Source organism: Taudactylus pleione, unplaced genomic scaffold, assembly GCF_031769625.1.
Source record: "Taudactylus pleione unplaced genomic scaffold, aTauple2 ptg000093l, whole genome shotgun sequence".
NCBI classification, from domain to species: domain Eukaryota; kingdom Metazoa; phylum Chordata; class Amphibia; order Anura; family Myobatrachidae; genus Taudactylus; species Taudactylus pleione.
This window is the reverse complement of record NW_028284495.1, coordinates 21,038,810-21,053,922: the sequence shown is the minus strand read 5'-3', so window position 1 is coordinate 21,053,922 and position 15,113 is coordinate 21,038,810. Positions and strand designations below refer to the sequence as shown.

General features: G+C 41.3%; 1 protein-coding gene across 3 annotated transcripts in view; it reads right to left on the bottom strand.

Annotated features, from left to right (window-relative positions):
* Positions 1-203: 203 nt before the first annotated feature.
* SS18 (SS18 subunit of BAF chromatin remodeling complex) overlaps positions 204-15,113 on the bottom strand; it is a 47,597-nt gene continuing 32,687 nt past the window's right edge. The window contains exons 8-11 of one of the 3 annotated variants that reach the window (XR_015878206.1): positions 6,819-6,911; positions 6,018-6,140; positions 2,357-2,550; positions 204-1,667 (exon numbers count right to left, since the gene is read on the bottom strand). Coding sequence is in view for 2 of the 3 variants with exons in the window: in XM_088469588.1 (XP_088325714.1) it covers positions 1,641-1,667; positions 2,417-2,550; positions 6,018-6,140; positions 6,819-6,911 (377 nt within the window). In the remaining variant the exon portion in view is untranslated. The remainder of the gene's footprint in view (positions 1,668-2,356; positions 2,551-6,017; positions 6,141-6,818; positions 6,912-15,113) is intronic. The other 2 variants (XM_088469588.1, XM_088469589.1) reach the window with 2 other exon arrangements.

Genomic DNA, 15,113 nt, shown 5'->3' with positions numbered 1-15,113 from the left:
CCCATATGCCAGGCTTAGTACATCTGGAGATACACCCACTAAATATAGTAAAAAAAAAAAAGTGACCCCCCCACAGGCACAAAGCGGGTATCAGTCTCCAACAATATATTATACAATAAGATAATAAAAAGGGTGAGAACAGTGCTTATATGGTACTGGATAAATAAATATATGGCGTGAATATAAGACCGGCTTTGTTAATGTAAAATTCAAAAAAAACTTTTTAATGCCGAATTAAAAACAATACATATCAATGATGCTTACACAATTCAAAGAAAGCTGTGGGATTACTCCAATGCCCTGCATAATGACTTTTGTCAATTTCATTATACCTTAGTTACAATACATTATTGTAGATCTATGTCAAATTTCAATTAGTAGATGGCCGCAACATGCTGAAGAAATGGTCAAATTGCACATATTCCCTCAGAAAATGAGCGCTATTGGGGTACTGTAATTCTTCAGTGACACAGAACCCAATGTATTAGCAGTTACTTAGAGAATACCATACCTAAAATATAGAATACCTAAAAATAAAATACAACCCACACATTTTAACCACAAGATTAAAACTCAAGTCACAAATAATTTATTTTTTTGTAAAGTACATTTTAAATAGCAATGCAAGAACACCGGTGCAAGTTTGGCACAAAACCCATAAAACAGATGACAATAATACTGCCCGTACTAGGTTTGTTTAATTTGTGTTGTGTATTTTATTAAGTTTTAAACAGGAAAAATATTGCTCTGAAAAATAATAAACACATTAAATCTCTTAAGATTCTTTTTTGTTTTAGACACAAAAAGACATACCTTTAACTTAGAACAAAGATTTAGGTTGCTGAATTGTATTGCATAATGGCTACTCAATAATTGAGAAATATGATGTATAGCAGCTTGTGCTCTGCTGGTCAATAGATATGGAAATGTAACTGATCAGATCCCTGATGTACTATAACCAGTTTATTTCCTGGAAATTCAGAGATAAAATCTTGCTAAATAAATGCAGTGCATCTTAATAACCCAAACACAGCTTTCTGATTAAAAATACAATGGAAGGAGGATGTCAAACCTTTCAGGCTGCAACATTTTAGGAAAATCACAAATGTAAGATTAACAATTGTTTTTCCTGTTTTTAAAACCTATTATCAGCATTTATGACATGTCCCTTAATTGCTCACATATTCAGCTAAGTGTATCCTATTTTATTTGTCTTAAACATCCTGTTCACCACATCATTGTACAGGTTTGCTTTAACTTGTTACAAAATCCACAGAACAATCCTACCGTGATAGAGAAAAACACATTTCCCCAAAACCTTTTATGAGAAGTCTGAATGGTCTACGTTCTACATTAGTTGGATATCCTGGATCCTGTGATGCAACATCACCACCTAGAGTACATGACGTGAAATCGCTTGGCCTGTGAATCACTGCAGTCTTCAATAATTAATCCATGTGGACTGAAAAACTTAGAAGCTGCCATCAACTGACATTGTTTTCCCGAATGTAAAAGATAAAGTTAATAAACTCTTCAAAAGGAAGATGTCCACAGTTCCGAGGAAGCAATACAACAGCTACAAGGACTGGCTACAGGAACCCAAAAGTTTATTTTTATTTTAATATTTTTTTTATTTTTTTTTACTGTTGGTAGTTTCCATACTGACCCTAAAATAAAGAAAGAAAAAAAAAAAAAAGAACAGTGTTAAGACCAGAATAAGTATTTGAATGTGAAAATCATTAACTTCAAAAAAGTATTTATAAGACTTTTGAAGGCAGATTTATGGGCGTATACTTGCCTACTACGGGCAAAATTACTTTGCAAGTTTTCTTGAGCTTTCTGTAGTTCGCGGAAAAAAACTTACTAAATTTGATGGCAACTGGACCGTCCCATGGAAACTATCGTGCAAAATTGAATAGGCCCCTTGGCTTGCTACAAAGGTCTCTAGCCAAATCAAATAAGAATTATACACCCAAAGTATATTCTAACAGTCTGTCCAGAACACTGAAAAAGTTTGTTGGAGTGTACAAAACGTTTGTTGCAGTGTACTTTATACTGCCAACAATGGCACATTAACAAAATTATTCCATCAGATGTCACACTCCTTATAATACCGGCCCATTGCATTCTACATTATAGAATAAAGCAGGACGACTAACATTTCTTCTCACAAACTGTTTACAGCAGCAGGAAAGGCGTAGCATTCTCCTACCGTTACGCTTCTAAGCTGTAATACTACAGCTCGCCATCCAATCAAGGCCTAAATATCCTGTTACTACTGTAAACTGTAACCTGAAAACAGATTCTTATGACAGGCATAAAAAAACAAAGTATTATTCATTGAGTTTTGGCTTACATTTGGTTGGTTGTTTTTTTGCTGGCGGTTTTATATAACCAGTGGATGAAAAGGCTATACCTGATCATATCCATAAGGTCTCTGCTGCTGTGGCTGTGAAGGTCCTGGCTGTGTAGGTCTGTATGCCACATACTGCTGACCCTGTCCCTGAGTGTAGTTTGAGTACTGAGGACCTGGACCACTTTGTGAAGGAACTAGGATACAGACAAAACGTATAAACACTATTAATACACATAATTAAATAAAAAAACATGATGTATTATGGGAATTAACAAAATGTCAAAAAAAGACTAATGATATAAAACAGTTTCCCAACTTCCGCCATTACAGTCCAGGTTTTAAAGGAAATCTATGCCCGAGTCCAGATGGTGAAATATCGAGGGAGGTACTAATTAAGCCACCTGTGTACATGGACTGTAATGGCAGGTAGTGCTCCATTCTCCTGTTTTGGTAAATCTCCTCCCACCAATCCTGGTAAGTAGCACTGGGGGTTTATGTATCTTAATGTAATGTATAGCTTTGTTGACAGAGGAATGGGCCACGGGAGGCCCCTGAAAAACATTACAAGCAGTTGAGAGGTTGTATGCAGAGGAAAAGCCACTATATGTAAGTGTCTGATCAAGAGCATCTGTGGTCAGTGTTCATTATGGCTTGAAAACAGGGAAGTACCAAGTGGATGAGGGTATCCCAGATGGGAAGTATGTAATCTTCAATATCTCATTATTACATTAAGTTTGAAAGATTTTGGTTACTGGGTTTTACACAAGAGCTACTTGGTAAGGATAACGGACATTACAAATAATATACAGCTAATAGATACTTATAAGGAAACGAATGGAAAAGGCTGACTAGTTTGAATTAAACCCTAGTTGATCAAACAGTATTGGTTAACAGCGCCCGTCTTTTCATCTACTGCCTACCAAGCATCGTCTGTACTGAGCTTTTAGCATTTATTTCAGAACTGCTCACTCCCTTAGTAACAGATCATTAAACCAAGCATTAGAGAGGTAAAGTGTCCTGATTATACCTTCTCTATATCCATATTGTATCTAAAAAGTTAAGGAGCAGCTACAGATTCCTTCTTTTGAATACTCCAGACTCAAATCACTAGTGCAATAGAGGGGCGAGGTTTAAGCAGGGTCGGAGGAAGCTATAGCCTTATTACCAGCTGATCACAGTGTCAGCTATAAATCTTAAGTATTGAAATAGTTTTTTCTAATTAGCCACAAAATCCTGCAATTTTTTTTTTTTTATGTATTTAAGTAGACAGTGTCGCAGATAGAGTAGGGATGTACACACCAACGTGGCTCTGGCCACACACAGCACTGGTGACAGCTTCTCCCCTTCTCAGTATAGGCCCTTGAACATTCGCCGCACCAGGCCCATGTGTCCCTTAATCCGGCCCTGGGTTTAAGGCAAACTACAGTCAGGTGCATAAATATTGGGACATTGACAGAATTTTCATATTTTGGCCTCTATTCACCACCACAATGGCTTTGAAATGAAACAAACAAGATGTGCTTTAACTGCAGACTTTCAGATTTAATTTGAGGGTAATTACATCCAAATCAGGTGAACGGTGTAGGAATTACAACGGTTTCTATGTGTGCCTCCCACTTTTTAAGGGGCCAAAAGTAATGGGACAAACTAAACAATCCTAAATCTAAATTTCACTTTTTAATACTTTGTTGCAAATCCTTTGTAGGTAATTACAGCCTGAAGTCTGGAACGCATAGACATCACCAGACACTGGGTTTCATCCCTGGTGATGCTCTGCCAGGCCTCTACTGCAAATGTCTTCAGTTCCTGCTTGTTCTTGGGGCATTTTCCCTTCAGTTTTGTCTTCATCAAGTGAAATCATGCTCCATCGGATTCAGGTCAGGGGACTGACTTGGCCATTGCATAACATTCCACTTTTTAGCCTTAAAAAACTCTTTGGTTGCTTTTGCAATATGCTTCGGGTCATTGTCCATCTGCACTGTGAAGCGCCGTCCAATGAGTTCTGAAGCATTTGACTGAATATGAGCATATAATATTGCCCGAAACACTTCAAAATTCATTCTGCTGCTTTTGTCAGCAGTCACATCAATAAATACAAGGGAGCCATACATGCCCACGCCATGACACTACCACCACCACCATGCTTCACTGATGAGGTGGTATGTTTTGGATCATGAGCAGTTCCTTTCCTTCTCCATACTCTTCTCTTCCCATCACTCTGGTACAAGTTGATCTTTGTCTCATCTGTCCATAGGATGTTGTTCCAGAACTGTAATGGCTTTTTTAGATGTTGTTTGGCAAATTCTAATCTGGTCTTCCTGTTTTTGAGGCTCACCAATGGTTTACATCTTGTGGTGAACCCTCTATATTCACTCTTGTGAAGTCTTCTCTTAATTGTTGACTTTGACACATATACACCTACCTCCTGGAGAGTGTTCTTGATTTGGCCAACTGTTGTGAAGGGGTTTTTCTTCACAAGGGAAATAATTCTCCTGCCATCCACCACAGTTGTTTTCCGTCGTCTTCCGGGTCTTTTGGTGTTGCTGAGCTCTCCGGTGCGTTCTTTCTTTTTAAGAATGTTCCAAACAGTTGATTTGGCCACAGCTAATGTTTTTGCTATCTCTCTGATGGGTTTGTTTTGATTTTTCAGCCTAATGGCTTGCTTCACTGATGGTGACAGATCTTTGGATCTCATATTGACAGTTAACAGCAACTGATTCCAAATGCAAATGTCACACCTAGAATCAACTCCAGACCTTTTACCTGCTTAATTGATAATGAAATAACGAGGGAATAGCCCACACCTGTCCATGAAATTGCTTTTGAGTTGACAGTCCCATTATTTTTGGCCCCTTAAAAAGTGGGAGGCACATATAGTTGTAATTCCTACACCGTTCACCTGATTTAGATGTAATTACCCTCAAATTAAATCTGAAAGTCTGCAGTTAAAGCACATCTTATTTGTTTCATTTCAAAGCCATTGTGGTGATGAATAGAGGCCAAAATATGAAAATTCTGTCAATGTCCCAATATTTATGCACCTAACTATGTAGCTATACCGATGAGCATAGTCAGGAGGAGATAGTACTTAACAGTTGTGCCAAATCCCTTACATCTAATTTAGGGATTTGCATACTCTTAACATTTGCTTCCTGTTAAACCATTAAAGGTGCGTACACATGGGACGATTCGCTCCATAAGAGTCATCGTCCCGTGTGTCCCCGGCAGGGGTGTGCTCAGTGTCTTTTACAAAACTGAGCACAAACACTGAACGAAATCAAGAACTATTTCGTTCAGTGCCGGGCTCCCTCCCTCACCCCAGAACATGTTCAACCTGACAATATCGTCAGGTTGGACGTGAGGTTCGGACGATGAACGTTAACTACCAACTACAAACGGGAGCGCGCATTGGTAGTTATCGTTCATAGTTTTGGGGCTGAAACTGAACGATTTTTTGAAGGACTGATCGATATCGTTATTGTTCAGTCATCCAAAAAAAATCGCTGCGTGTGTACGCACTTTAAGACCAATGATATTTAAGAATAAGACATTTAAAGTAAAAATATCATGGTCAGTCTGAAATAACAGATTTTAATAGTAAAGGCCAATTTCATATGTGGCCATCACATACAATATCATCTGCACTCACACAAATACTCACCATAACCTTGCTGCTGGCCTGGATAACCTTGCTGGGTGGGGTACTGCTGTTGCTGGGGTGGGTAGGCTTGCTGCTGTGGTGGCCCCTGATAGGTTTCTTGCTGTTGACTATACTGTGCGTTTCCTGAAGGTGAATTTAAAAACGTACACAACAGAAGGAAATTGAACGCAAGGTTTTAGATGTTATACCTATACAACCAACACCAAACAGAGAAAAAAAAAAACCACAAAACCAAATATAAAAACACAGTAAAAATACTAAACACCAAAACATAAAAAAAAAAATCAAACGTAAGGAAATCAGCCCACAAACTTAATAAAGCTAGCTTTGCAAGTTTGGACTGCAGCACTTTTTCAGCATCCTTGGCAAATGAGCAATACATTTACAAAGTATCACAGTCTTATGACCATGACAGTAAGAGTAAAGAAAAACATTAAGAGACAGCTGAAGGAGCACATACTAGCTAGACAAGATCAGAAAGCTGGTTCCTAAAGACAATGTGTATGTGTATAGAAATAGAACGTAAATATCTAAGGGATTATTTTTGTTAGGTTTATTCTGCTGAGAAGCTTTGGAAAATAAAACATGTTTTAGCCATTGGTGGTCAGTAAGGGCTTGTGAACAATTATGGTGTTGAAGACGGAAGCCTAGCTTTACCACGTAAAACAAATAAATAAGCCAGAACTAAGGTCTCAATTATAAATTGATATGGACATGTTTGGTGAAAGCGTTCTCATTCCGGGATTGGCAAACGGAAAAAGATTGATATATATGTGAGTGTGTGTGAAGGTATATAGATACCTCCTTCGTAGTAATGTTGTGAGGAATCCTCGTAAGGCCTATCGTAGCCTTGTTCAGGATACGACGGTTGCTGATAACCGTAATCATTATGACCTACATCAATTCGACAAGAAACAGGAAGAAACGTTAATGGCCTGTTGCTGGAGATGCATATAAGTAGTTTTACTTATTTCAGCTCATGAATGATAAGAATATTTCACATTTAAGACTTAAAGTATACAGTAATAATAATGGCTGGAAATCCCTTCCCGTCTATCCAGTATTATTCATATTTATAAATTATATAAAAATAACTATTTCAACCTGCTTATGAGTTAGTTACAGGGCTTTTCTATTTTAGCATAATGGAAACCAGATACATTTTACTCTTGCATGGACAAATATATACATCATGAAAACAATACATTAATATACAGCAAAATGAGACAGCGTTTAACAAGATAAGGAACAGTATGACATGTCGAATACTGATATTAATACTAAATTTTTAATGGAGTCTGAGACAATTATATTTGAAGTTTCTTTATTCTTTAAGCCAAGATAAATTACAATTTGGGGTGGGTGGGTATTCCATTTCAGGCATGATGTCCAATTGCACACATTACTGATTAATACAGCAGCACATCTTTGCTGATTATCCTGCGCGCAACTATGGAGTGCAAAAGAATCAGTGGAGACAGATGGTCGCACAGTTCCATAGGCTCTATATGCACATCACCTGAAATGTAATCTCTCACTTGGAAGAATTAAAATGAAATCTAATGCAATTTGCTAGATAGATTCCCAGTGTTCTACACTGAGAAAACCATCTATTGCAGCAATATGTGAAGGTTTTTTTTCAATCAATTGGCCTTTAATAGTTTACTACTATTTCTGTAAATCAAGCTTTGGGAGATCAACTTACAGTAGGAGCAGTGTACAACACGCCGGGCAATTCAAGTAGTGCAGTGTTTCCCAAACTTGGTCCTCAAAGCACCCTAACAGTCCAGGTTTTAAGGTTATCCATGCTTGTGCACAGGTGGTATAATCAAAACTGAATGAGCTACTAATTAAGTCACCTGTGTTTAAGCATGGCTGTCCTTAAAACCTGGACTGCTAGGGGGCCTTGAGGACCAGATTTGGGAACCACTGAATTAGCGGCTCGGCAGCAATGTGCATTCCAGAACGGCACATCGCATCCAGCCGCTGCGCAACTTTTTCCTTGCACCCCAGAGAGATGCACAAGAAAGTAGCAATGTTGTGCTTACCGTAAAAGAGATGTGGGCCCGATTCAGCTTTGAGAATATAAGAAGATATAACAATAACCGTGAACCTGGACAAACAATGCTGCAATGCAAGGGGTGCAAATACATACCTTTTTTTTACATTTAGGGCTGCTTTTGGATGTAGCCCACAAATACTGCACAGCTTTATTTTTACACAGCAATTTAGATTTCAATTTGGACACACTCCTCCCAAATCTAAATCTCTCTGCACATTTTACATATGCCTCACCTGTAGTGCAACATGGTTTAACCAAGATGCACAGTTACCTGCTATATCTTACTCTATTCCCAAAGCTGAATCAGGCCCTTTGTGCACATCCCAGGATGATTGGCATCACCACTAACTGAACTGGCCCATGGGGCTAACAGTCTGGAATTATATGGAGCACAAATAACTACTAGAGTATGCACCCTCCAACATAGAGGTACCGATGTAGCTCAGTACATTGTAATTAGGCAACATCTAATATTATATATTTTATGGCAACATCCCCTTAGTCCTTTAAAAAAAAAAAAAAAAAAAAAGAGAAAATCCGGTATATCCATTGAAAATAAGCTTCCTAAAAAAGAAACTCAACTGAAAACAGATTTGCATAGAATAGTCCCATTTTTTTTTTAAACAAACTAAGAAAGTTATGGTAGACTTACCATTGATAACTTTCTTTGAACTCCATAGGGTCCACAGGAACACCATGGGGATAATGTGGTTGGAGTGATCCAGGCACCAAACAGTTAATCTTACAGCTCCCAGGATGCCTCTGGTCCTCCTCCACATATACCCCGCCCACGGCCGCAGGCACTCATTCTGTAAACAAGCCCAAGGCAGGAGAAGGAAAGAGAAGGAAGAACAATCGTACACCAGAAACTCAGAAAATGAGGAAATCCGTGCCCAAAAGAAAAAATTACCCAATGAAGCGAGGTGCGTCAGGGTGGGTGGCCTGTGGACCGCAAAGAAAAAAAGTTATCAATGGAAAGTCTACCATAACTTATTTTCTTCTTTAGGGTCCATAGGGATCCACAGGGATAACATCGGGATGTTCTAAAGCAGTTCCCCAAAGGGTGGGGACGCTTCTGAGCAGAAAGGAAAACTCGTCACCCAAAGGAAGCATCCTGAGAGGCAAAAGTATCAAAGGCGCAAAACCTAAAAAAAAAAAAAAAAGCGTGAACAGAAGACCATGTGGCTGTCTTGCACAATTGTTCAGCAGAGGCACCACGACTAAAAGCCCACGATGGTCCCACAGACTAGGTAGAATGTGTTTGGGACAGAGAGACCAGCCCATGTGTACATCTGAGAGATTAGTCATACGTAACCATCTCGCCAGTGTGTGTTAGCTGGCCATCCTTGTTTGTGGAAACCATATAGCACAAATAGAGCATCTGACTTTCTAACAGAGTTTGCGTGCTCCACATAGATACGGAGAGAGCACGAACCACATCCAGGGAGGCTTCACCTACAGAAAGGTCTGAAGACTGAAAAGCTGCAACCAATATCTCTTCATTCACCCTCCCTTGTACAGAGAACAACTCTATCCTGGTAAAAAAAAATAAAAAAATGGGGAGTGAAAAGAGCACTGCCAAATCAGAGACTCTGCGTGCAGAAAAGATAGTGGAGGAGAAAAAGTGTCTTGGCTGTCAACCACTTGGCTGCACAGAGCCCAGAGGTTCAAATGGGGGAGCTTGTAGCCCTTTGAGAACCAAAGACCAGTTGGAAAAGGGTGGTTGAACTCGGAAAACCCCCTGAAAAAAAAAATTCTAACATCTGGCAAAAAAGTAATCCTTCTCTGGAACCAGACTGACCGTGCAGAAACCTGCACTCTCAGGGTGGTCAGGTGAAGACCAAGGTCTAACCCAGCCTGAAGAAAAGAAAGTACCCAGGAAACCCAGAAAACCTTAGGGTCATACTTTCTGTGGGAACACCATTTACCAAAAGACTGCCAAACTCTAATAGATACGGGTACAGGAAGGTTTTTGTGCCCTAAGCATCGTTTGAATCACAGAGCCGAATAAACCTTTAGCTCTTAAGATGGAAGACTCAAGAGCCATGCTGTCAAAGACAGACGGGGTAAGTCCGGATGTAGGCAGGGATCCTGTGCTAACAGATCCGGCCATAGAGGAAGAGGAAACTGAATGTCTATGGATAGATTCCTTATGTCGGTGAACCAATGACGTCTGGGCCAAGCAGAAGCCACTAGTATTACATTTCTGCCTTCCTGCTTGAATTTCCTGAGTACCCTTAGGAGGGAAATCGTAAAAAAGATACGCCAATTTGAAGTCCCATCTTACTGCCAGTGTGTCCACTAAGGCGCCTGAGGGGTCTCTGGTCCTGGACCTGTACCTGGGGACCTTGTGGTTGTGACGTGATGCATTGAGGTCTATGTCTGGTAGGCCCCATTTGTTCCCTAAGTTGTAAAACTCACGGATAGACAGCCCACTCCTTGGCGTGTATGTCCTGATGACTTAGGAAGTCTGCTTCCCAATTGAGGACTCCCGGGATGAATATTGCAGATAGCCGGAAGATGATGTTCTGCCCGAACCAGAATGTCTGTCACTTCCCTCATGGCTGCATGACTCCGCATGCCTCCCTGATGATTGAGAGGCTACTGTGGTCGTGTTGTCAGACTGGATCTGGACTGGCCTGCCCTGGAGCAGGTCCTGAGCCATGATCAGTGCTTTGTATACTGCTCGAAGCTCCAGAATGTTCATGGGCAGATTACTTTCCTGATTTGTCCATCTTCCGTGAAAGGTGTGATTACCTGTCACTGCCCCCCATCCGCGAAGATTGGCGTCCATGGTGAGAAGCACCCAATTTGGAATCCAGAAAGGGCAACGTTCATCTAGATGATCCTTTTGTAACCACAAGAGATGAACCTCCGAAATGAGAAGGGTCCTCTGGGACCTTATTAGATGATACTGTCCGTTCCACCGGGAGAGAAATCAATCGTTGCAGAGGCCTGGAATGGAACTGAGTATATTCCACCATGTCGAAGGTAGATACCATTGACCCCAGGACCTGCATTACTGATAGGATGGATACCCTTCGATTACGTAGAATTTAGCGAATTCGTAATGATAGAGTGTTTCTGCCAGAGGACAAGATTGTGGCCCTTTGTGCCTGAGAATCCAGAAATGACCCCAGATGTACCATCTGCTGTGTTGGAGAAAGAGGATTTCTTCCAATTGATGGTCCAGCCGTGCTTCTGTAGACAGGCCACGGTCAGTTGAAGATGGTGTTGTAGAACAGCTGGAAACACTGCCAATATCAAAAGGTCGTCCAGATATGGTAGTATTCTGACTCCCTGACGCCTGAGGTAGGCCATCATAACTGATATTATTTTGGTGAAGACCCGAGGGGCTGTTTATAGACCAAAGGGCAGTGCCTGAAATTGGTAATGTTGTTGCAGGAAAGCAAACCGTAGAAATTTTTGGTGGGATGGCATAATCGGCACATGCAGATATGCATCCTGAATATCCAGGGAAGCCATAAAATCCCCAGGTTCTATTACCAAAATAATTGAAGAGTCTCTATACAGAACTTGGGTACATGAATGAACTTGAGGGTTTTCAGTTTTAGAATAGGGCGATGAGACCTATTCAGTTATTGCACCAAAAATAGATTGGAATAACAACCCTTTCATTGTTGACCCACAGGAACCGGATTATCACCCCAGCCCACAGCAGGGAGCAAATGGCCTCCTGGAGGGCCAAGGTCTTGATAGAATCTGATGGGAGAGTTGTGCACAAAATCTTTTGGGGAGGACGCCTCAGGAAAGTGAGGGCATACCCCTGAGAGACCACTTCTCAGACCAAAGCATCTGTTTGATGCCAGTAGTCCGTACACAGGAGAAGTCGGCCCCCCCACCCTGGAATCCCCCAGGAGATGGCCCGCCCCATCAGGCAGTGTGTGTGTCATCAGGCTTGGAAGCTGGACGTCTGGCCGGCCAGGACCTCTTTGTTTACTGCTTGGTTGTCCTGCGAAAACTAGATGGCCTGGAGGGAGACTATGCTTTTGCTCGTCCTTGAGGACGAAAGGACCAAAAGAAGACTGCCTAGACTGCAACGTAGCTGTTGATGGCAGACCTGCTGATTTTGAAGCTACCAGAGTAGCTATTCTCTTATCTAATTCTGCTCCAAAAAGTATATTCCCCCCCAAAAAAAGGTACGGACTCCAGAGCCTTTTTAGACCCTGTATCAGATTTCCAGGACCTTAACCAAAGGACTCTACAAGCCACAACTGAGGCTGCCGATGCCTTAAAAGCTAGGAGCCCAGCATCTATTGCAGCTTCTCCCAAATATGAGGCCACTTCCTGGATGTGGGAGATATAGGTCAGCTGTTCTCTGGTAGCATTTGGTAGAGTCTCTTCCAATGCCCCCGTCCATTCTTCAACAGCCTTGGCTACCCGAGCCCCAGCTGGTTGAGTAACAGCTCCAGATGATAAAAATACTGCTTTAAGATAGAAAAGATAAAACCTATCTATAGAATCTTTAAGAGAAGATGCTGATGGAATAGGCAATGTAGCATTCCTGACTAAATGTATCACATGATCCTCCACAGTACAACGATGCTAATCTTTTCATAACATGAAACAGTTTATCTGGGTTACTCCATGCCTCTTCCCTAAGCTCAGTGAGCTGCTCAGATTTAGGACACTTGGCTTTTACCACCTTCTGGTGTTTAAACATTGGAGCCTTCTTTTTAGGAGCTGGTTCATCATCCTGTATATTAAGGAATGATTTGACCGCCCTCACTAAAGTAGTAACTTCCACTGTAGAACGACTGTCCTCCACTCCTGAACTAGACACTGGAAAAGAACCCGGTGTATCATCTGATTCCTCCAATGACTCATTTGAATCTACATGCTGAGCAGACTGATAAAAAGATAACATCCGCTTACACGCCTTAGTGACTACCGGTCTGGTTGCAATAGCCGACTGAGCCATACTCCGACTTGAGTGGGCACAAACATCCACTCAGAAAGGATGTATAGGAGGGGCAAACATAGCATGCTGTGGGTATCCTATTAAAGGAGGCAGCGTGGGAGAGGCCAAATGATCCACTAGCTGCGTCATCACCTGAGACAAGGACGACACCCAAGATGGCTCCTGTACAGGGGCTGGTAGACTGGACTGGTGAGGTGGTTCTTTTATAACAGACAGCACACAAACCATCCATTATAAAGTCCTGAGGGGACAACCCAGCTAAACACGATTTACATGAAACCAGCACATGGGCCTCCACCTCCAGTTTCCCTTTACTTTTGACATATCAATTATAAAGGTAACAATGCAATGTAATGTGACAGCCTTCACAAACAACAAGTAAATGTGAAGTACAAAGAAAAACCCCCACACACCTGCAATAGAAGGATGAGGAGAAAAAACTGATAGTTATTGACAGTCAGTTAGCAAACAGTCACATACAATACATATGTAATTAAGTTGCCAGAGACCCTGTGCATCAACTATTCAAACATGAGGCTTGGTAAGATATAGAGCACCATATACCTGACCCAGGGGAGAGGTATAGAGGGAGACTGAACCAAAACCTGCGACCAAACCGCTTCAGCAGGCACCAATAGTGGACTGTGAGCATCTCCTATGCACGAGGTGGGTAGGAGGAGCGACCCAGACGCGAGAAAACCTTTGATGGATCTGCGCCGGAGGAGGAGCTGTGGGGGAAGATTACCTCCCCTAATCTGCAACCACCGGCCAGGTACGCTTGCCTCATGGCAGCAAAAAGCGTCTGATGCAGATCCCAGGAGTCAGACGATAAGGCCCCGGTGGTCTAGTGAGGGAGCGGACGCTCCGGGCCCTCACTCCAGCAGCTTCTGGTGTGTCTCCAGCGGCGTAAGCAAAGACTACATATTCTCCATAAGCGAGAATATGCAGTCCGGGCCCCAGCATCGCTGCTAGCAAGCTCTGCTGTGACCCGCCAAAATCACCAGAGACTGAGTCGCAGTGCATGACCCGCCAGAGGTAGACGGTGTCGCAGTGCATGCGTCTTAATAAAGACGGTCAGTACTGCTTACTCAAAAACATAGAAATAGAATAAAACATAAAATGAAAGCTTGGAACTGCTTAAGCAGTCCCGTTACAAAGGTGTGTCTGAATCTTGCTGCACCAAATGAACAACTGAATGCCTGTTGCCGGGGTATATGTGGAGGAGGACCAGAGGCATCCAGGGAGCTGAACTGTTTAGTGCCTGGATTACTCCCACCACATTATCACCATGGTATCCCTGTGGATCCCTATGGACCCCGAAGAAGAAATACATTTTAGTATGTATAGTAGGGAAAGTATAGCAAATGCTAAATCAACTGCAGGACACACCTATAATACTGTGTGCGCACAATTTTATTTATAAAAACAAAAGGCATTATTTTAATGTTTTATTAGTTGGAATGTATTTTCTGCAAGGTACATCTTATATATGTACCATTTAATATATATGCATAGTTGCAACATTTAATATAGTACAATTTTATGCAGTGTGTTATTCCAAGGCATATTTTGGACCCATCTTCTATAGGCACAGCCAAAAGGGGGTAACTGGAGTTGCAATGTTCATACTGCACTCTATCTGCAGATTATCCCGTGTCTCGAATCATAGGAGGCAGCAAGTGTCTTACAAGTGACTGAGCATACTGCCACAAGTTAAACACACATACTGTAATCAAGACACGCAACTAAGAAATGTAAATTTTAATAGCTGATAAAACTGCTCACTTATTGGCACGTACAATAATGATGAATTAGCCCTTATCCGACATGGACTCAAAGCCACACAGTGGCGACTCACTCAGGCCAATTTAAGCAGCATTTATAGAAAAGTTAAAACTAAAACAGAGGTAGTTTACATAATGTGATCATTATAAAAAAACTGCATATATAATCTATTACAGTTACTCATTACATTTGATCACAAACAAGCAGTGGAGAATCTGTCAACGTGATTCAAGCTTTTTCTATTTCAATTAAAAACAGTTATGGGACTCAAAGTAAAAAATAAAAAAATATACTCTACATTACAATG